General features: G+C 56.2%; 10 protein-coding genes across 10 annotated transcripts; 5 read left to right on the forward strand and 5 right to left on the reverse strand.

Annotated features, from left to right (window-relative positions):
* Positions 1–219: 219 nt before the first annotated feature.
* Positions 220–2,981, forward strand: BAUCODRAFT_534183 (uncharacterized protein). The gene has a single exon (XM_007679619.1). It carries the CDS (start codon positions 555–557, stop codon positions 2,859–2,861), a length of 2,307 nt encoding a protein of 768 aa, XP_007677809.1. The 5' UTR covers positions 220–554; the 3' UTR covers positions 2,862–2,981.
* A 393-nt stretch (positions 2,982–3,374) lies between these two features.
* On the reverse strand, positions 3,375–3,773 carry BAUCODRAFT_42995 (uncharacterized protein; the record flags this gene model as incomplete). Its single annotated transcript, XM_007679308.1, has 1 exon — positions 3,375–3,773. A coding segment is annotated over one exon (399 nt), but the record flags the coding sequence as incomplete, so codon positions are not given.
* A 745-nt stretch (positions 3,774–4,518) lies between these two features.
* BAUCODRAFT_123736 (uncharacterized protein) lies at positions 4,519–6,950 on the forward strand (the record flags this gene model as incomplete). The annotated part of the gene is made up of 2 exons (XM_007679620.1): positions 4,519–6,694; positions 6,913–6,950. 2 exons carry the CDS (start codon positions 4,519–4,521, stop codon positions 6,948–6,950), a joined length of 2,214 nt encoding a protein of 737 aa, XP_007677810.1.
* A 949-nt stretch (positions 6,951–7,899) lies between these two features.
* On the forward strand, positions 7,900–8,394 carry BAUCODRAFT_149279 (uncharacterized protein; the record flags this gene model as incomplete). The annotated part of the gene is made up of 2 exons (XM_007679621.1): positions 7,900–8,180; positions 8,232–8,394. 2 exons carry the CDS (start codon positions 7,900–7,902, stop codon positions 8,392–8,394), a joined length of 444 nt encoding a protein of 147 aa, XP_007677811.1.
* Positions 8,395–9,018: 624 nt separating this feature from the next.
* Positions 9,019–13,598, reverse strand: BAUCODRAFT_35264 (uncharacterized protein). Its single transcript, XM_007679255.1, has one exon. The coding sequence runs from the start codon at positions 13,573–13,575 to the stop codon at positions 9,427–9,429; it is 4,149 nt and encodes a 1,382-aa protein (XP_007677445.1). The 5' UTR covers positions 13,576–13,598; the 3' UTR covers positions 9,019–9,426.
* A 293-nt stretch (positions 13,599–13,891) lies between these two features.
* Positions 13,892–15,716, forward strand: BAUCODRAFT_534262 (uncharacterized protein). Its single transcript, XM_007679622.1, has 2 exons — positions 13,892–13,979; positions 14,074–15,716. Exon 2 carries the CDS (start codon positions 14,108–14,110, stop codon positions 15,560–15,562), a length of 1,455 nt encoding a protein of 484 aa, XP_007677812.1. The 5' UTR covers positions 13,892–13,979; positions 14,074–14,107; the 3' UTR covers positions 15,563–15,716.
* Positions 15,632–16,667, reverse strand: BAUCODRAFT_149282 (uncharacterized protein; the record flags this gene model as incomplete). The annotated part of the gene is made up of 4 exons (XM_007679623.1): positions 15,632–15,965; positions 16,028–16,055; positions 16,117–16,158; positions 16,217–16,667. The coding sequence occupies 4 exons, from the start codon at positions 16,665–16,667 to the stop codon at positions 15,632–15,634; spliced, it is 855 nt and encodes a 284-aa protein (XP_007677813.1).
* An 893-nt stretch (positions 16,668–17,560) lies between these two features.
* BAUCODRAFT_577920 (uncharacterized protein) lies at positions 17,561–18,128 on the forward strand (the record flags this gene model as incomplete). Its single annotated transcript, XM_007679624.1, has 3 exons — positions 17,561–17,590; positions 17,651–17,722; positions 17,785–18,128. The coding sequence occupies 3 exons, from the start codon at positions 17,561–17,563 to the stop codon at positions 17,932–17,934; spliced, it is 252 nt and encodes an 83-aa protein (XP_007677814.1). The 3' UTR covers positions 17,935–18,128.
* A 164-nt stretch (positions 18,129–18,292) lies between these two features.
* BAUCODRAFT_123740 (uncharacterized protein) lies at positions 18,293–19,488 on the reverse strand (the record flags this gene model as incomplete). The annotated part of the gene is made up of 2 exons (XM_007679625.1): positions 18,293–19,321; positions 19,390–19,488. 2 exons carry the CDS (start codon positions 19,486–19,488, stop codon positions 18,293–18,295), a joined length of 1,128 nt encoding a protein of 375 aa, XP_007677815.1.
* Positions 19,489–19,637: 149 nt separating this feature from the next.
* Positions 19,638–21,295, reverse strand: BAUCODRAFT_35266 (uncharacterized protein). The gene has a single exon (XM_007679256.1). The coding sequence runs from the start codon at positions 21,254–21,256 to the stop codon at positions 19,757–19,759; it is 1,500 nt and encodes a 499-aa protein (XP_007677446.1). The 5' UTR covers positions 21,257–21,295; the 3' UTR covers positions 19,638–19,756.
* Positions 21,296–21,398: the final 103 nt, after the last annotated feature.

Genomic DNA, 21,398 nt, shown 5'->3' on the forward strand with positions numbered 1-21,398 from the left:
CAGCACGTTCCAAGCCGTCGCGTCCGGGGAGATGGTTACAAAGGCACCACGCGACCTGGAGTACTGGGACTGTGAGAGACAGGGACGATTTATTTCAGAAAGCGTACCTAGATGGGAGAAAGGCGGCAGGGGCATCATGGCTACGAAGAATATTCAACCTCGCGATCCTCCATAAAGCTGCAGGATTGCAGTCTCTAGGGCGGCAATGTAATGATAGTACAAGTACGTTTTTGTGGGTGCGTCCTTGCAGCTCTAGCCGTTGCTCGATCCAACAGGTGGACACGGAAGATGGTTGCCAATGTCGACTGGCATGGATGGACCGTCTGTCAGCGGGAATGGCGAGGTTGTTGAATGACAGGATCGCCTCAGTGTGAGCACGTGACACGCGTTTTTGTGCTTCTAGCTCAATAGGTCGACAGCCAATCAGAAGGTAGAGAGCGCGTATGTATGACCGCCGCCCATTCCGGTAAGTCACGACAATCTTTTCAGTTATGTCTGTGTCCATGGCTCCTGCAACGCATACACTCCCGTGAGTGGATAGACAGCCAGGAACAATGGCTCACCAAACACCCCGACAACGTCTCCAACGACCCTCCTTCGGCACGTCCATCTCCGCCGAAAAGACGAGTCTCAGCGCGAGCACCGCCGTCAATCGTAAGGCCAGCTTGAATGCTCTTACCGGCGCGCACACCCCACGAACGCCGGCGGGCAACATGCACGCGGAAGATTTGGCTCTCGGGGATGCGGTGAATGTGCCTGGGGAGATGTACGGGACGGTGCGCTTCATTGGCAACGTGAAGGGGAAGAACGGCCAGTTTGTGGGGGTCGAATTGGACCGGGAGTTTGCGGCGCGAGGGAAGAACGACGGCGACGTGGATGGGACGTATTACTTCAACACTGCCGTGCCGGGAGCGGGTATCTTCTTGCCCGTTCATCGAGCGGAGAGGCGCTTCTCACCCGCCGTCTCGATCGATTCGTTTCCCGCTACACCCGCTACCCCATCGTATAGCACGCTACATGGAACTCGTTTGAGAGGAGATGCTGCCGCGCACACACCTCCAACACCCGCTGTGCCGCATCGCTTCGCGCAATCCGTCGGTCCAGGCGCTCAAAGACCCACAAGCCCCAATTTCAAGCCCAAGCGACCTTCTCTTCCCCGCCCTGAGTCACCGCTTAGGAGGCACCAGCCCACACTCGCACCCACACCCGCACGCGCATTATCGCAGAGCCAACGAGGCGGCCGACCACCCTTAGCCAGCACATCCACGCCCAGCAAAACGAACCTCCGAGCCTCGACTACCACCCGACCAACACCGAGCAGACCTTACTCAAGAACGGGCTCACGACTGGGCCAGCGACAACCACATCATGACGCCGTCGCAGAGGAAGAGACCCGCACGCCCAACAAGCGCACCACGAGCTCCACCTCCGCTCCTTCTTTCTCCCAGCCCCTGCGCTCCCCGTCCCGTGCCAGCGGCGCGAACGACACCGAACTGTCGCGTCTCCGCCAACAACTTGCGGACCGCGACAGGCGCCTGGAAGAACAAGCCGCCTCGCTCGCGGAGATGGAGGCGAATGTCAAGGAACTCTCCACCCTCTTACCCACGGACGGCTTGACGCCGGGTGGCAGCAGTCGAAGTGGTGCCGACGACGAACATACCGTCGCCCAGCTACGACAGATGCTGCGGGAGAAGAACGAGAAGATCACCCTCATGACGGCAGATTTCGACGCGCATCGTGCGGACTTCCGGAGTACGTTGGATTCACTCGAGATGGCGAGTACAGAAACCGAACGTGTGTACGAAGAACAGAAGCGCGATCTACTATCTCAACTAGAAGAACTACAAGCGCAGAATCATGCGCTCAACGAGGAGTTGGCGGCGGGTGGAGGCAGTGGAGGCAGTAAAGATGAGTTTGAGAGTGTGGCGCAGCAGTTGAAAGGGTTGGAGGAGTTGGTTGCGGAGTTAGAGGACGGCTTGGAAGAGAGTAGACGGGGGGAGGCGGAGGCGCGGGGCGAGGTGGAATTTTTACGGGGGGAGGTTGAGAGAGGGCGGAGTGAGCTTAGGAGGGAGAGGGACAAAGGCGGAAAAGATGAGGAGGTTGCTAAGGCGGCGGAGGTGAAGGCAATGGAGGATGAGATAAGGGGGTTGAAGGCTATTATTCATAGTTTGAGCACAAACCCTGCGCAACCGCATGCCGCGAGTGCGAATGGGGGAAGTGGGAGGGATGAGGATGAGGTCATGCGGCTACAAGCCAAATTAGAGCAGAGTCAAAGTGAGAAGGAGGAGCTGGAGAGGGAGTTGGAGGGGTTGCGGCGGGACTCGGCAATGACGAACGGTCACGCCAGCAAACATGCCGGTCACGCGAGGAACGAAAGCGAAATGACTGCTGTAGCTAAGGGGACAGATGGGGAGGTGAGGCAGAGAAGTGGCACGCTCAAGCCTAAGCCTACCATGTCTTTTGCGGAACATGCGCGGCGGTCCGGCTTTGAGCAGCCGTTGAGTACCCCGGATGCAGAAGACGATCCCGACAAGGATTTGCATGGGAATGCGCAGGGGGGCGATGCGGAGGCAGAGGCCGAGGCCGAGGCTGATGGCGTGTACTGTGATATATGTCAGAGCAGTGGGGAGCACGATACCGTTGATTGTGGGAAGTTGAATGGGAATGGGAAGGCGAATGGACACGGTCATGCTAATGGCGCAGCTGCGGAGAGAGATGAAGCTGCTGAAGCTGCTCCAGCTGCCGCCACGACGAATGGACATGTGAAGTCTGTCCCCACGGTCAAGGAGGAGGACAAGTGGTGCGCGTTGTGTGAGAAGGATGGGCATTTGGCTTTTGACTGCCCGGAGGAGCAGTATTAGAGTACGTCCTCTGGTCTATCTTCTAGGCAGCAAGGTCTGTAAATACACGCTACGAAGTCTTGGCGGTATGCATGACGCACTTGTGCCAGTCCGTCAATACATCGAAAGCCTGCAAAATGGTGACCATCCGGCCCGGTCCAGTACTGTACAGGCCAGGCTGATCCAACCACAGCGTGACGCCGAAACACCTCGCTAAGAGACAACGCCACATACCCAAACCCCGCACGAGATAACATGAGATTAGAACCTCTTCCCACCCCTCCTCCCCCCACCCCTCCTCATCCCCTTCCCCCACCTCCCCATCCCGCCCTCGCCCCTCGCCTCCCTCTCCCTCTGCCGCTCCATCTCCGCATAATACTCCTCCTCCCTCTCCTCCTGCTCCCGCCTCTCGGCCTCCACATCCCGCGGCCTCTTCGCCTCCGGCTTCCGCGGATGCAAATCCTCGTCCTTAATCCACTTCGCATGCGCCCCGAACTCACAACTCACCACTTTATCCGGGCCGGGCGGGTGTGCGCGGCCGTTCGGACAGAATCCCGCCAGGTAATAGGGACAGGGGACGCGGTGTTTGATGTGACGGAGTCGACAGTACGGTCCCAGCGGGCAGAAACCGCGGGTATAATGGGGACACGCGGCGTCTCGCAATCGACTCGTGGGCGGGATATGAAGGTAGGTGCAATCCTCCCCCTGCGGACAAATTCCATATCGACTGAACTCTTTGCATTCCCGTTCGTCGCGTAGGTTGAAGGTATGCGCGAACTCGCACGCGTCGCCCTTCTTGCAGAGGCCGCGTTGGTAGTGTTTGCAGATGAGGTTGGAGATGCCGGAGCGCTCGGAGGGGGGGATGTAGTGACGGTTCGGACAGAGGGGCCCGCGCGGGCAGGTGCCGGTTTTGTAGTCCGGGCAGATGGGGCGGGCGGTTTTGCTGGGGGCGCCGAGGGTGGGGAGGTGGCGGTGGAGGGAGGGGGTGAAGGCGAAGGTCGGGGTGGGGAGGAGGGTTGGGTTGAGGATTTGGGTGGCCAGGGAGGGTGGTTGTTGCGTGTCGGCGGCCATTCTTATGTGTTAGCCTGTGCTGTATGGTTTTGAGCGAGAAGTCGTGTGTAGGATGGATATGGAGAGGGTTAAAGCTGGAGCTCTGACATGCGGGGAGAGCCGCTGCAGGTACGAACGCTAGGCGACTGATATGGAAGGCACGAGATGGCGCCACCACGTGACTAATGCATTGTCGTAAGGACTGTTTTTTCCTGTGTCAGCTTCGCTTAGCCGAATGCTCCCGCCCTCCACTTTCCCGGTATGTATCTTGGCCTCTTGATGGAGTCCACGTGATGGTTGCTGCAGTACGACATGGAACTTTGACGGAAGAGACCGCACTAGTCCCCGCGTTCAAGCCTCACTTCGACCTCACCTGCGCCACGATTGACAAGGTGATTACAAAGAGCACTTGAGAAACAACGCGCTGCAGAAAATGACCATCTGTAGCTAAGTAGCGGCGGCAGGGGACTCAAAGAAGCCCCTTCGAGTGGAAGTCAGGGGGTGATACCTGCAACACCGCGCGCATAACATGAAGCTGGGCGGCAAGCGCGTACCTGCTTCACCCTCAACTTCACCTTGTCGCATACGGTAGCATCGCGTCGACATACTACATCACTCTGTCGCCACGATGGTGTCCGATCGGATATACGAACTGTGTCAGCCGATACTGGAGAGCGAGGAGTACGGCGACGAAGAGAAGACGGACAAGCTGGAAGAGCTGCTGAGTAGCGAGCCGACCTCACTCAAGGGCAAGGCGCTGGAAGATGCGGTCTTGGGAGCGCTGTGGCAGTGGAGAGCTTCATCCGACAACAACAAGTCGCCGCCTCCAGCTCGTGGCGCGACCGTCATCCGTTCGCGCTCCCCTGCGCCATGGATGCAACGGGTAGGCACGCCCACCACTTCAGGCACCAGCTCTCCGCGCCCCTCGACCGCGACTCCCTCATACCCACCTGGACTCGGCCCGCAACGACCCGCGTTTGCACGCGCCATGTCCTCCACCGCTTCCCCGTTCACGTCACCACGCCCGTCTCCGCGTTTGCCTGTCGCAACCCCAGCGATACCCCATAGCCCCCAGTTAAGCGCATATCGATTTAGCGAGTCCTCACCAACCACCGAGAACTACGGCGACTACGGCAGCGACACAGTAGACTGGCTCGTCAATGATGATGCTAGCAGTAATACCAGTTACGGCGACTCAGGCTTCAACAGCGCATCCGAGTTTATGTCGCCTTATACGACTGAGATGAGCCCGTACGATATGCTGCGTTCCATCCTCCAAGAACACAAGAGCGACGAAGAACTCGAGCAAGTCCTCGAAGCGAACGGCCACGACCTCAGCCAAACCATCACCACCCTCATGGAAGCCCAGGGCGTGACCGCTAACGCCATGGCAGCCGCAGTCCAAGAGCAACAAGCCCGCACTTTCCTCGTGGGTAAAAGCATGTCGCCCTCTTCTCGTCCTGTCACACCGGCAGGCCAACAACGATCTCCCATCGTCTGCCGTTACTGGCTAGCAAGCGGCCATTGCGCGCGAGCAGACTGCCGCTTCGCCCACGAAACCCAAAATCACGTCTGCAAATTCTGGTTGCAAGGCAACTGCCTCGCCGGACCGAACTGCATGTTCTCCCACGACCCCGCAGCGCTGATGCAGCAACTCAGCATCGCCAACAGCGGCGCCAGCACCCCGCAGCAATTCCCGCCCAACTTCCAACTTCAAGACTTTGACAGCTTTCCTGCGCTGCAACCTACGACTAGCAATCCGTACGACGAGAGCGCCAGCGTTGACCCAAGCGTCCTGAACGCAATGCTGCAGCAGCAACAAGCCCCCGTCCAACCTCCACCCGGCCTCTTCCCAACTTTCATCCCCACCGGTCCGCGCGCCTACAACAGCCGTCCCAGCTCTCGTCCCGGAAGCCGCCAGAACTCCCGCACTGGCACCCCAAACCAAGGTCCCAACTTCCAAGACGACGAAGCCTTCCCGACCTTAGGATCGGCGGCCGCCGCCGTCAAGCCAGGGAAGCGCCACCACGGCAAACGAGGCGGGCACGGCCACGCTCACACCCAACAGCAGCAACAACAACAACCCAGCACCCTTGCCGACGTCGTGCGCATGTCTCCATCTCCCGCCACCAGCCCCAACAGCCGCGAAGCCATGCGGAGAGGCCTTCGAAACAATCGCTCCTTCACCTCCGCCACCTCCGCCACCACATCCACAACCAAAGAAAACAGTGCCAGCATTCCCCCACCCGTAGACATCCCCTGGCTCGACACGGGCTCAGGCGTCAACTCCGCCTATATGGAAGCGCGCCGCGAAGCCTTCAAACACGGCGCTTTACGAAACAAATTCCTGCAATCGGCCGCGCAGGCCTGGAACCGCAATGACGCGCGTGGAGCCAAGGCGTTGAGTTTGCGGGGCCAGAATGAGAACAATCTTATGCGGGAGCGGCATAAGGAGGCTGCCCGTATCCTCTATGATGAGCGAAATAAGCACATGGTTGGGGGCATGGAGAAGAGGGAATTGTACGTCGATCTGCATGGTCTGCATCCGGAGGAAGCGGTGCAGTATCTCTCCGATTGCTTGAAGGAGCAGCAGAGGAGTGGGCGGACCGTGTACGCGATCTGCGGGACGGGGCATCATAGTAAGAATGGGAAGGATAAAGTTGGGAAGGCCGTACGACAGTTCCTCAATGACTGGCGGTATGCGTTTAAGGAGTTTTCTGTCCCTGGGGACAGGAATAACGTCGGGGGGATTTTGGGGATTGCTCCCAGTAGTTATGATAGGGATGTTGCGAGGAGGATGGACGGTGGAGATAGCGGGATTGAGGTTGGGAGGGGTGAGGGGGGTTTGGGGAAGGTGGCGGTGGTCAAGGAGGACCCGCGGAAGGCGGTTGCTAAGGTGGGTGGTGAGGAGGAAGATGGGGAGGGAGATGAGGGGTAGGTAGCCGGTGGAGTAAATGAAAGCGATTCATATCATTTTCTTGCTACTCTGCTCATGTCGCATGTCTGATTGCGCCGGTTTTAGGATCGAGTGATTCGTGTATGCCTGCCTTACGCTCCTGACTCCGGCAGAATGTGAATCGCGTGGTTCATTGCGACGCAGCACGTGCAACAGGCCGCACAGAGCAGACGTTCGGAGGGTGGCTGGAATTGCTAGCGAAGAACATGCACCCAGCACTTGGCCTTCAGTGCTGTCAATCAGGGCAGGTTTGCGTATTGACCCGAAGTCGCACCTGCCGGCCACCAACTCGTTCGCCACGCATGGTGATATTGGCCTCTCGCGAGTGGTTTGAGATCCGATCATCGCGGCTCACCACACTCTGTGCAGTCACCGTCGAGGCTCTCGCAGCTTGGGCCGGAGCTAGGCTAAAATCCATTGAATGTTTGGTACAGTACTGTACGCGAACACGCCTCTTGTACGGGCGACGAAGTACAGTGACGACTTCCGTCTACCTTGCCGCTATGCACGATGTGCTGCACTCCGTTACGCATGGGCGTTGATGCGTTAGTATGTAGCATAGTAGTGACGGTATAGGTACATGTATTCGAGGTTCACCAAGTGTAGCGCACAGGCCACAGTACTTGCAATTGTACTGTAGGAACTGGGCCCATGGCCCACTGGGTCACCATGACCCAGTGGGGCAACTTCAACTGAATTCACCTCAGTTCTGGCGCATCACCTCCTTGTACGTCCTTTGGCTGCAGCGCCAATGCGACGGGCCGAGTAACCTGCATCTTTTGAAGATGTCTGTCCAGTCCTTCACCGGGTACGGAATCACGCGCACCAATAGACGAGCGACGGGTATGCTGGAGCGCCGCTGGCACTGCCTCCTGGGACAGATGCCCATGCGACTACCAGTTCGAGTTCGGCCACGCTACGTAACCAATTCATGGAACGGTCATCTATAAAGACCAGAGCAGACAGGAATCGTTGGCTGCAGGTCACCAGCTTCGATCTTTATCAATCTTCAATTACGCCCGTCTTCTCTTCTTTAGTTCAAGAACAATAACTATGGGGCGCTTCACTAACACTCTGCAGTCCGTACTCACAACGTTGAGACAGCCTAGCGCTTCGGCACATGTACTATCAACGTCCGGGCTCAGTACAACAAGCAGTACAGAGACTTCGCACGCAACGAACTCTGGGGACAACAGCTTGAACGTTGTCATCGACGTCTTCCAAATCATTCTCGCTGCCGTCGGCATCGGCACTGCCATCTATTACGGACGTCAACAGGTCAAGTCGTTCCGCAACCGGTTGGGCTCGGAGAGTCACGGCTTGCCGGATGTTGAGTGCGTCAAGTCACAGCGTCGCTTTGCCTGCTCGCGCTGACTTCTGGGTAGGAGTCAGAGTCATCACGCCGTCCACCAAGTCAATCGAACGGACGTGAGCTTGAAGCACGGTCGATCACTCACCGGCGCTGTTGAACATAAGGCGATGGAAGGCGGAGCAGAGACGGATCGCGGTAGGGCTGTGCCGGACGACGACCGCTCGAAGGATGCTTAACGACTCAACGTTGCTTTGCTGTAAGCGTTCGAGCAATGATTCGAGTCGTTGTTGTGTAATTCAATAGGGTGTGTGCGTACTGTTTGATTTGTTGATGCAGCACTCGGATCTACGGGACAGCGGGTTTGGGAAGGAGGCGTTGCTTTATTGTATGTCGACCGTAGTGCAGCCGGAAACGTGTCGGGTGATACTGACAACACACAACTTACATCTGCTGATCCACATATGAAGCTCCTTCGCTGTGCTGAAGCTCTCCAGTCATACGAATCGTTGATACGAGGCTCGTGTAGAGCGTCATGGTTTCTCAAGTGACAAGCGTAGCTGCTCTGTGCAGGATAGGAGAAGATGGCATGCTGTCCGGGAGGATACCCGAGTTCACAAAGGCGATGCCGCTTCGTCTTGGAAGTGACATAAACGCCGGTGGAGCCTTGACATCGTCGACATATTGATGGTTGGTGCGAAGGAGAACGCAGAATTGCAGCCGTAGGATGTTTTGATCTTGCTGCTAAAATCAGGCTGTACGTGAAGTCCTTCTTGTTTGGGAGTGGCTCGGGCCTGCCCACAAGCGGCCGCCGACTTTTCCCGGCGCCATTTTGCGCTTAGATTTCCACCTGTCTGTGGAAAATAGTAATGTCCGTTGCATATAAATGCTTTTGCACCGCAGCATCTTAACAGCAAGGTACACCGAGATGCTGGTCGGAAAAGGTTTTCATGTCTCCGTAATTGCTGCAAATCGAGCTCACGGAGTATTGGTAGCATGCTAGCATGCATATCATGTAGTCCCTCGCGACACGGGAATGGTACAAGCCTGGAATGTTCGCATCAAGACGCCAACTCATCCTCCGAACTGTCCAACCAGCGTATCGTAGAACCGGACAGCATCCTTCCCATACCTGGCGTACCTCTCGAGCGCGCAGACACCCTACTCGCGACCAACGGTAAGGATGACGATTTACTCCTGCCAAAGGCATGCCCTCTGCGCCTCCGCATCGTCGGACGATACTCGCTCCCATGCCGCATATGAAGTGTCTCCTAGACAGATCCCTTCGCGCGCCTCTCCGCTCGCACACTGTCAGCTTTCACATCCATGCCAACAAACAACATGTGACTTTCGACCGAGGGCGCCGCGACCGGGTCCGAACTCGCCGTGGGCGGGAAGTACATCATTGAAGACGACATGGAGTATGGCGTCAGGGCGGCCGAGTACACTTCCTTTACCGCTGTCGCCGCGGAATGTAAAGTAAGCGCATCTTCTGAATCTGCGGTTGGCGAGCAGGCAGGTGATATGATATTACTCTGCTTTATTGCAGCATTCGTAGGAGAGATGTCGAGGGGTTGAGTCTGCGGTGCCACGGCCTCCTCGATATTTTGCGTGCCGGAAATAGTAGCATGTCGTCCAGAACTGGGAGCATCTTCAGGAGCGAGCGGGGCTAGACAGTCTCCATCTTCCAGCAGCGGCACAGACGTGTTCCCTGCAATCACAGCCTGAACGGCAGAGTCCGCGGCGCTCGACTTGTCCTGTGGGTCATCAGTCTCCACGGCGGAGTCGCACCGCTCAAAATCTCCACGTGATGCTCTCTTGCGAGGTCGCGGAGACGCTCTTGGTGCCGATGCACGACGCTTGCGAGCACAACGCGTGCGATCTGGTTGAGGGACATGGACAGTATGGCTGCTCCGGCCCGCATCCTCCCCTCCAGAATGGCTCAGAGTCGCTAACACGAGCGAAGGGAAGGTCGAGACAGCTGCGGCGGGTTTGGCCATTGCAAGCGCAGATGTCGGTATTGGAGCGTCCAGGTCTGCTACCTTGGACGGCGTGGCTGGTTGCTGCCAGGGTTGATACTCCCGTCGCGCGGGTGTTTGGTCTAGAGCTGTCTGCACTGGCGGTGGAGGCTCGCCCGATTCACTCTGCAGCGCATTGGATTCTTCCGGATCCGCTAGTGGCGAGAACCGTGGTGCGACCTGAACAGGGTGCGAAGACACAAAGACCACTTCGTCATCATCGCCCTCTTGCTTGATGTGGACTCCAAGGTCGGCCGACTGCGCATCCTGCTGCGACGCTCGGGCCAGCAAGCGAGCAAGAGCGGCAACGTCGATCTGCGCCTCCATCGTGTTTCCGTCTATGACGCTCTGCCCTTCGCCAACGTCCAGCAGAGCTCTAAGCTGGTTGATTGGTCCGTCTTGGTTGAAAGAAGCGTCTGGTCGCTCCACCATCGCCGCAGCCTTCTCCAGCACCTGCCGCAACAGATTTTCCTGCGTTTTGCTTGTGGCTTTGAACTCAGACTTCTTGGACTTACGAGCAGGCTTCTCAGTATCTACAGTTGGCCTGACAGTGGCAAGACTCTGAAGATCGACAGGTACATTGGCAGCATGGTAGTAAGCGACCGACCGCGGGGTGCGTCCAGGCAAGTGTTCGGCAATCTCATTCCAAGTCAAGCCTTTATCACGAAGCTCAAAGACAATGCCGTGCTCTGCAGATGAGTACTGGGAGCGGAACTTGGCTACGGGGAGGCGGCTGTCTGACACGTCTCGATTGGGAGTGCGCCTCTTTCGCGGCTGTTGGAGCTCCGCATCGGCTGGCGAGACGGCTCGCTGTGTCGTAACCCGAGACGTACTCCCCTTGTTCTGTGGCTTCTGAGGCTCGGGCCCAGCTGGAGCGGTGGACGACTCCTGTTCAGTTGTCACGGCTGCGTTTTGTTGCCCTTGCGACGCTTCAACGTCCAGCACTGTGCCACACTTATATAGGTACGGGACCTCACCCTGCTGCAACAACGGCCCTTCTTGCTGTAGCATGGGATCGATAGCTGGCGACACGCCGCCGTCAGCTTTGTCATTAACCGGCGGATCGAGTTCCACGCGTTCGTCTTCCATGATTCCAGGGGTGAGGGTGCCAGAGTCCAGCCTGCCTTGATCGTCATGAGCGATGTTAGCTACATCCCCAGGGCGGTGCTCGGCCTCTTGGATTGGCGAATTGCACTCTGCGGTGACAGGATCCTCGTCTTGACTCTGCGCCGCCAGCGCGTCTCGCACCCCCGGCGACGTCGGCTGCGGCACATCCATGGAATCATCCGTGTCCTTCAGCGCCTTGTACCGATTCTCAAGACTTACGACCGTCCGCCCCGGCATCTCCTCGGCAATCTGCTCGAACGTTAAACCCTCCTCATCTTTCAGATGCAATAAGATATCATCCTCCTCCCGGCGCTGCTTTAGCATCTCATCGATGCGTTTGCGACCTGCGTGGCCCATCAAGATGTCGTCCGAGTCGTTGTCCGCCTCCAGAAAGAGATGCATATACGGATCGTCCCCACCCGCCTTCATAACCTTCTGCCTCTGCGCGAGGGTGCGAACGTAGCGCTTTTGCAAAGACAGCCACGTCCGCCCGTTAAACTCCTGCGCAAGAATCTCCCACGGCAGCTTGTCGATCTCGCGGAGCCTGATCAGCAGCTCGTCCTCTTCCGCAGTGAAAGGTCGACCGTGATTTTTCGGCGCCTTGTCCTTGGCATATACCGGATTGGCCCGCTTGCGCCTTCTTAGCTCGGCCGGGTCTGGTTGTATGCCCATGAGGATCTTGTAGCGCGCTTCGATGTTCCTCGCGGTCTTGCCGGGCACGCTAGCAGCAATCACGTCCCACTCAGCTTTGTCGTTCTCACGAAGCCGCATGAGAAGCTCGTCTTGCTCTTCGGTGAAGGCCGCTTCGGGCCCCGTTGCATCGAATCCATCCAAGACGAATCCTTGCTCAATCAGGGCGTCTCTGCCGTCGCATTCACCCAAGAGCTTCTTGCTGTATCTGCACTGTACGCCGTAAATTGAGCGTCCGATGAAGTAGCGCCCAAGCATCTCCCACGACAGTTTGTCGACCTCCTTGAGCTTAATGATGAGCGCGTCCTCTTGCGCGCTGAATCGGACATGGCGCGTCCCTGCCTTACGTCGCCGGCCAGATCGTCCGTCCGCGACGTCCCCGTCTTCATCAGCGGAGTCAGGTTCCGGCGTAGGCGGTCTCAGCGGCTTCATCAGACCGTACCGGTAGTAGTACATGCCGCAGCAGTTACACAGCGAACCAGGACCGTCTGGACCTCGCCGCCAAGCCACCGTCGCTGCAATGCTGCAGTTGGTGCACTTCTTCAGATTGCCGACCTCGTCGTTGTGTGCCGGACCAGTTGTCACCTCTAAACTTGCCAGGGCTGGAAGACGGCTCACATCGTTTGCCACAGCATCAGCGAACCCTTTCTCCCTGATACCAGGCTTGCGCTTAGAGTGTCTTGGGTGGCGCAAGGGTGCCCAGACGGATTCCTTTGGTTCACCTTTCTTAGTGTTGACTGGTGACGAGATCAAGTTCGTCAACTGAGGCAATGAAGGCCGCGCCCTCTCCGTATTTCTACGCTTGAACGCAGGCAGCTCTGGATAATCCCAAGCCGGCTCGCTGCGCTTGCTTTTGGATGTCGGTTCGGACTTGGACTCACTACCTCCGCCAATGAACCTTGCGATCTGATTCGCGATACTCATACCCAGCGCGTGGATCCTGTCCGGGTCAACCTCTGCTGCACTCGTGCGACGCAACAATAGCAGTGACTCCTTGACGCCTGGCATGCTTACAACATCTACGGCTGTAGTATGTTGATTGAACACAGCACTTGTCATCACTTGTGGCTGTGTAACAGAGTGACCAGCATCGTCACGGACGAGCTCGCCCTCGGCGGCATCTTGCCTTGTTGCGGCCGTAGTTAGATCGGAAGCAGATGTCAGGACTGACGTCTGCAAGAGTGCCGGATCGATTGGAACGTTGTGCGAATGTTGTGACGCTTTCGGCGGGTTACCGGTCGAGTCGCCGCCGCTGATGGATGTATTGCTTGAGGCTGCTTCATCTTCACTTCCGGAATCCTCCAATTCGGTCAATTCGCTGGTATCGGTACCATCCGCTTCGTCCTCATGCTCAAGCGTTAGTCGGAAGTCGTTCAATAGCTGCGTTGATTCGCCATCGCCAGGGTCCGCTTCATGCTGCATGTTCGCTAAATGTCCGTTGTCCACCACAATTTCACCGGTCTCCATATCGATTTCATCACCGATGCCAGAGAAGTCGCGCGCATACTTTGCGAAGATGTTCTCGAAACGAGACTTTAGTCTCTGATCGTTAGCGTAGCGATCGCGCTCGAGCTCATCGTCCTGCTCATTGTCCTGCTCGTCCATTGCATCATTGTTGTCTTCCGCCTCGCGATTCTGCTCTCCAAACGCTGCTTTTTGCGTCGTTGTAACATCGTGTGGATCGTGCGAGCGTGCTGGATCCGCTGGCGACGTTTCGTAAGCCATATCGCCCGAATAAACCATCAACCGACCTAAAAGTCGATGTTGTCCATCGCCGTCTAGTCCATGCACAGGAAAGCGAGGCTCAGGAGATCGCGCTTGCAATTCTAGAAACGCGAGAAAGGCGCGCTAAGCCTTACGGGTCGGCCGCTAGCATCCGGCGATTCATATTGTAACCCCAGACTTCACTCTCGCATCCGTCAGCGTGCCTGCATAATGGAGAGTGCTAATGGTTTTAAGGGGTTTGCCTTTTTCGTACTCTTTGACGCATCTAGCAGATGTGAGTGCCAGTAAGCCAAGTTTGCAACATCCCAGTCGATGCAAGGGGACTCGCTTGATGACAGCCGTAACGATGAGTTGGCGCTAACACGCATGGTCGCATCGGTGATGGAAGCTTAGGAAAACTTCCGTTGCAATTATGGCGTCGCTGCATTGTCAGAAGTGTCGTACGCCACTCAAGATCGATTCTTCGCTTCAAGGCCTCAACCTAGCGTCCTTCAAGATCTTGGCAGACGCCGCTCCCACTCTGGAACCCAAGGCACCGGATGCTCCACGTTCGGCGGCCGCTAAGGAACGCCAACAACGATATGGACAAGCGTCGCAATATGATGGACCACCCTTACACAAGCGTGATGTTTCTAACACCTCCCGTAGCGGCAAATCCAATCCGGATATGTCGTACATCGACGTTACGGACTCACTCATGGCGCCTGAAGGCCCATCAGAGCTGATCCAGACGCCAACGAAGAAGCGCGGCACGGCCAAGTCCGAGGTTGCGAATGGTGAGGACGGCACTGAAGCGTTGTCTCAACAAATGTATACGGTGACGCGGCTTTTCGAGATCCTATCTGCTCGTTCTGACATCGATCATCCTGTCTGTTCGGAATGCACTGACCTCTTGCTTGACGGGCTACAGAAGCGGCAAGCAAGCGTGCTTCGCGAGCGAGATGCTTACGTCGAGTTCCTGAAGCAAGCACAACAGGACATACCGACAAACGAAGAGAAAGTGCAGACCAAGCAGGCCCTCGAAGACACTCAACGACGCGAGCAGCAGGCTTTAGAAGACCTCGAAGCACTGGAAGCCGAAAAGGCTCGCATGGAAGACGAGATTGCCGCCCTCGACGCGGAAGCTGAGGAGCTTGACGAGGAAGAAGAGCGCTTCTGGCGCGAGCGTAATGCTTTTACGGCCGAACTCCGCAGCTTTCAGGAGGAGCGCGACAGCTTGCAAAACCAACTAGCCCAAGACACTAAGCTCCTAGAATCACTACAGCGGACGAATGTTTACAACGACACTTTTTGCATTGGGCACGACGGCGTCTTTGGCACGATCAACGGCCTTCGTCTGGGTCGTCTCGCCGACCATCCCGTTGAGTGGACGGAGATAAATGCCGCTCTAGGTCAGGCGATACTTCTTCTCGAGGTGGTGTCCTCGAAGCTTGGCTTCAATATCAAAGGCTACAGGCTCCTTCCTTGCGGCTCGACTTCCAGACTGATCCTCATTGACCCCGACGCAGTGGCTACAGGTGCTGGTAAACAGAAAGGTACTGTTCATGAACTTTACAGCAGTGGCAGCCTACCTTTCGGTTTAAGTGCGTTTCATGGCGGTTTTGACAACGCAATGGTGGCTTTCCTGGAGTGCGTAAGGCAGGTTGGCGAGTATGTGGAACATAGCACTGCCAAATTACCGGAAGGGCAGCATCAAGCCCGGAAAATGCCGTATGAGATCCAGACAGGCAAAGATATGGGCAGAATACAGGGTGTCAAGATCTCGTTGAGTGGGGTAGGAAGGGAGGATCAGTGGACCAAGGCCTGCAAATTCATGCTCACCTGTTGCAAGTTTCTGCTGGCCCATGCGAGCCGTGTCGCGGGTTGAGCTGCACCACGCCATGCCTGAAAACATACTCCGCAATTCTGTACCTCAGAGTCTGCGGCGTCGCGTCTTTCACGACTGAGGCTGATGTAAGCCATGGCCCCTCTCATACAACATGTCCATCAGCAACCCGCTCTCCCGATCCAGATACTCCGCCGCCTCCCTCTTCACCAAGTCGCCCTTTGGCCCAGCCTCCCAGCACTCGCCGCTTATGTCACTGTCAAGAAACTTCTCAAAGGCGTCGATGACTGGTTTCATGGGTGTCAGTAGGCCCTGAGACTCGAGCTTGTCGTAGAAGGCTGAGGTGGAGATGCCAGTTCGTACGACGTTGGGGCAGACGGCATTCAATGTAATATGCTCCTCAGGCAGGTATTTGCCGAAGGAGCGAATGAAGCCTATGACGCCGCTGGACAGAAAGGGGTGGAGTCAGCGGGTGTTAAAGGAAAGGAAGCGCTGGAGAGGACAGACTGTTTGGCTGCAGTGTAAATAGGCAGCGCTGAGGTTCCAGAAAGTCAGCTTGCACTCCTTGGGACAGAACCCGGGACCGAACAGCTTACTCGGCACGCAATAGAAGCCGCAGACGGATGCTACCGTAGCGACTGGAAAACACACAATCTCAGCAAGGGTAACATGGAAGATTTCTACGCAGATACATACTCTTTCCTCTGAAACCACTCTCATCCCTCTCCTGCCGCCGCATCTGCTGCACGGCCAAGCTTACCGTAAACAGAACCCCATATAGATCCACATCCAGCACGCTCAAGTTCGGCTTCACGAACCCTTTCCCCTTCCCGCCATCATTAGGGATACTTACCTTCTCACCGATGCCTGCAATGGGGTACACATAGTCTACCCTGCCCTCGAAATGCTCTACGACCTTCTGGAAGACGGAGAGCTGAGAGTCCCAGTCGGCAGCATTGAGCTCAAAGGCGGTCACTAGGTCTGGAGCGTTTTGTTCTGCGCACAGATCAGAGGCTACAGAGTTGGCGGTAGAGATGTTGAGGTCGGCTATGGCCAAGCGGATGCCGCGGTGGGCGAGGGTGCGGGCAAGGGCAAGACCGATTCCAGATGCGCCGCCGGTTATATAGGCTGTTTTCTGGACGGGCATTGCGAAGACGACGATGGGGTGGTAACTTGAAAGACAGATGGGTGAAGGAGTTGAGGAAGACATCGTAGGCTCGGAGCACGCGTGTAGCTCGCGTGCCGCTGCGTGAGGGGCAAGCTCCAAACCCCGCGGTACAAACACCAGATAAGATTGGACTGACTCTCATGTCCGTCAGGCCGCGGCTCCAACCAGCGCGTATGGATAGAAAGCTTACACGGTCCTGATCTTGCTGGATGATAACCGTTTTGACGGAATATAAGAGACTTGATCTGCTCTTGCTGATACATACGGCCATAGGTCGCAGAGAACAGAGGATCCCGTCCGCTCTCCTGTACTTAAGCTGCGAACCGGTGGATTAGTACTGCGGTCGGTGACGACGTGGGAATACCCGCTGCTGTATGTTTTGCCTTTTTGGGAGGGATATTTGAACTCGCTGCCGGACCTGTACGGTTGACTATGCGAAATCGTCAATTAAGGCAGGTGGCTAGGAGGACTTCGTTATGAAACGAGCATCCACACTTTCCTATACGGGCAGATATATGCAGGGGAAGGAATAAGGCAGGGAGGGAAAGGGAAAGGATGTAATGAAGGACGGTCTCATACTGTCGAGCCGCCGGTCGCCAACTCCAATGAAGCCAATGCTTTCATATGCTTCTCTTCAAACGGTTGGACTGCTGTGCCGGCTGGCCTTGCATCTCATGGTACTGTATTTCGGCTGACAGGTGGGTCACATGGAGGTGGAGACGATGGAGTAAATATGCCAAGCCATTGTTCACTTCGGTGAAACTCCGCTTGATGCATGACTCGCGTGCATACTTTCCTGCGAGCACTTCGAAGTGTTTGCGCCGCAAGCCACAGTCCACTCCGCTCCACCACCGTGTTCCATTGTCGCCAATATGCCCCAAGCGCAGCCTGAGCTCAAGAAGGTATGCAAGCAGGCTTCGCTTTCTCTGTGTCGCCGAGACTGACCGACCGACCAACCGCAGTATCTTGACAAGCGCGTCGAAGTACAGTTGAATGGCTCCCGCAAAGTGATGGGCACACTGCGCGGCTACGATGCAAGTCGCACGCGCATTCTCCCGTCAACGTCGCAGTGCGTAACTAACATTGTCTGCGGTAGGTATTTCTAAATATCGTCCTGGATGAGGCAACAGAGTCGAAACCGAACAACGAGAAAGTCCGCCTCGGCATGTGCGTCATTCGTGGGAACTCGGTCGTGATGATGGAGGCATTGGACAGAATTGGCGGGGAGGACCGAGGACCGCGATGAGCCTGAATGTAGGCAGGACTTCTTGGAACGCAAAATGCGATGAGAGGATTTCCAGGATCCGCAGCAAGGCTATTGGTCATTTGCAGGACATGACGGAAGGCTACAATGTCGACCCGGTTGCGCGGAGACCTATGGCACGGTAGTGTGCTTGCGGCGTAAGATGGCGCGTGATAGGCGTGCGGAACTCTGCGGAAAGCAGCGAAGATTGTAAGGCTTCCCACGTTCTTGGCGCACAGGTTCAGCGTTTACATCCACTAGTATTAGGATACCACATCGACAACGATCCACGAGATTGCGAAAGGAGCCAGTATTTCGATGCGATGAGGAATTGCAAGTGCTGAAGCAAGAATATAAACTGCTATAATCGCGCTTTCTTTCCCTCGCCTTCCAGCTTCTTCATACACTCCTGGACGAACCTCCATCCCATCTCTCCAAACGGCTTCATCTGCGCCGCATAATCACCCGCCTTCTCACTGCTCGCCTGCCGCCGCGCGTATCGTGCCGCAATGCCCTGCATGATAATACTACCTCTATAGGTGCCAAACGCATCCGCCCAAGCCATCTCACTCGGGATTATCTTCCAGCCTGTCTCACTCTCGTACCATGCCAGACATTCTTCCTTAGTCGGCATGCCAGGTGTATGGCCTGGCACGAAAGCCTCGTTTGCCCTTCCCGCCGAAGCTGCAAGCGGCGAGCTGGCAGTCGTGAAAGGCATCAGCAGGTTCGTCAAGTCTGACAGTGGGTGGCCAATCGTGGCCATCTCCCAGTCCAGTATCCCAATGACGTGCGGCTCTGTGGGGTGAAAGACCATATTGTCAATCTTATAGTCTCCGTGCACGAAGGTGCTCCGATCCTTGGGCTGCGTTTCCGCCCGTCCGAAGAATGCCACCATTTCGTCGTAATGCGGGATCTTACCCACAGGCACCTTGGTATCGACATCCACAGCCTTCGCCTGAGCCTCGGAGATGGTGGCGAAAGTCTTCAGCTGTCGGTTGTAGAAGTTGTTCATCCTCCCAAAGTTCTCCAAGCCTACACTGGCAGGTTTCACACTGTGGAAGGTCGCCAAGGTCTTGACGGCGCTCTTCCACATCTCCCTCCTGTGCTCTGCGCTTACGTCTGGTAAAGCGGGGTCGGCGAAGATGCGGCCGTTGAGGAAACTCATGATGTAGAAGGCCGTGCCGATTACGGCATCGTCTTCGCAGAGGCAGAACGCTCGCGGCACTGGGACCGGCGTGTTCTCGAGGGCGTGGATGATGCGGTACTCTCGGTCGACTTGGTGAGCCGTCTTCGAGAGCAGCTGTCCTGGAGGCTTCTTGCGCATGACATATTTGTTTCCATTGTCGCGAGAAGTGAGGAGGTAAGTTGGATTGGACTGACCATAGCCGAACTACAGATCACCATCGCGATGGTCAGCGGCTGTATGGAAAGCTGGGACGGTAGTGGTTACAGGCTTACCTGCTTGACGTCTAGCGGCGTCTTGATCTCGGGAACATGTTGCTCGATGTACCGTTCGAGGCTTTGGAGATCGATCGGTTGACGAATCGGTCCTGCCATTGTCCAGTCAAAGGCCTAAACCCTCACAAGGAGAGCCGAAGATGAATAATCTACATGGTGCCTGACTGCAGTTGGAAGACGTCCGGCCGTGGAGCGCGAATGTGGAGGCACTGAAGCCGAGGTTGAAAAGGCGAGGTTTGCCGAGCAGAAAGAGCCTACCTACTGTAGTAAGTGACGATTGGGCCGACAACGTCTATACACGGACAATGAATGTGAGATGATCATCACGCCGCTGTATACTGCAGAAGTCGTTGTACGGAATATACTACTAAACAGTCACCATTACACTAGCATTCTTGTACCACCCCAGCATAGCGTTCTCTCCACTCCGCATCTGCGTCTCCTCCACATAAGCCCATCGGCGGAAGAAGTCCTCGTGCGTCATAACTCTCGTCAGTCGTCCCGTGATGGCACGGTAGATATCCTCCATAACGCCGAAATCAGTGGGGAAGAGGATGTCGAAGTAACCTTGATGCACTAACGGCGTACGCACGAGGACCGTTCGGCGCTGGTACCGCGTCTGCACGACGGGTGCGTTGTAGCCAGGTGTAGCTTGGGGCAGGCTATGGAAGTCCGAGGTAACGAGGCGGTGAGCGGGAAAGTGCGTGCCGAGGATTGAGAAGAACTGCATCAGTCGTGTTGGGATGTACTCGGGCATGGTGAGGTTGGGTGCTAATGGGAGCTGGTGTCGAAAACTGCGCCACAACCGTGATGAATGAAGCGGGTGACTGTATTGTCGATCCTGGCATGCAACGTCGCGGACTCGCAAATAGCGTGCGGCCACGGGATCTAGCGTCCGACTGTAGAATTCGTAAAAGTCTCCTTCGGCATCTATAAGGACGGATCCTTGCATACACTCTTCCGTAGAGGGGTCGTATCGCAGAACATCGTGAGCGAAATTATCAATGACTTCCATCGCAAGGAAGAAGCAGGGTGTCGACACATATTGATCCCAATCAAAGATTGACTTATTAATGATCTCGACCTTTTCGACATGCCCACGACTAGCAAGCGTGGCGTTCAGGTGCGCATGCTGCAGGTTCGCTAACGCTGACGACACCTCAATGATCTTGAATTTGGTCCTGGCGTAGACCTCGGGATCCGTGCGGCGGATATAGTCCAGAATGTTAAGCATCAAGGTCCCGTTGCCCGCTCCCAACTCATATATCACCAAGTCATGGTAAGGATAGACCGTCAACTTGTAGTTCGCAACCATGTACCTTGCAATCGCCTCGCCGTAGAACGGACGGAACAGCTCCGTGGGCGTATGCCATAGCTGCCTATCCTCTCTATATCCTTCCTTCTCATCTAACTCATCTTCGAATTGCGTATATCGCTCGCCCAGTAAGCGATTGAACTCCACTTCGTCCTTGAGCCGATTGAAATCAAATGGAGCTCCTGGGGAGAATATGGTCACATTCTTGCTGAAGTATCCATAAGTCGGATTGTACAAGCTGTCTTCAATGAAGTCCCGCATAAGCATCTTGACTCTCTTGGGCCGCTCTTTGCGAGTTCGAAGCGTATCCGCGGTTACGGTAGGGTACCGTTTGTAGTCTTCTGCTTTGTCCAGAGGGAAATGATCGGTGCGCTGTTGCCAATGGCTTACCGAGACCGTCTTGGTCCTCGGTTGGGGCTGCGGACGTGAGGCGCCATAGCGGATTGTGCGGCGTTGATTCGCCACGAGAAGAGGGCGACCATGCTGAAAGGGCTGGCAGAATTGATGGGTCGCGAGCTGTCTAAAGAGTCTAGCGACAGCTGGAAAGTCCATATATACACGGACGCATGAAAATCGAGCAGTGGAAGCTGCAACATCGGTTTGCGGAGCTTCTCCCCCGTGGGATGAGCACGGGCCAGTGAGTATATGACATTGGTACCATACAACGACGTTCCGCTCATGGACGTCAGAAGCC

This window comes from Baudoinia panamericana (assembly GCF_000338955.1).
Source record: "Baudoinia panamericana UAMH 10762 unplaced genomic scaffold BAUCOscaffold_8, whole genome shotgun sequence".
Classification (NCBI taxonomy): Eukaryota; Fungi; Ascomycota; class Dothideomycetes; order Mycosphaerellales; family Teratosphaeriaceae; genus Baudoinia; species Baudoinia panamericana.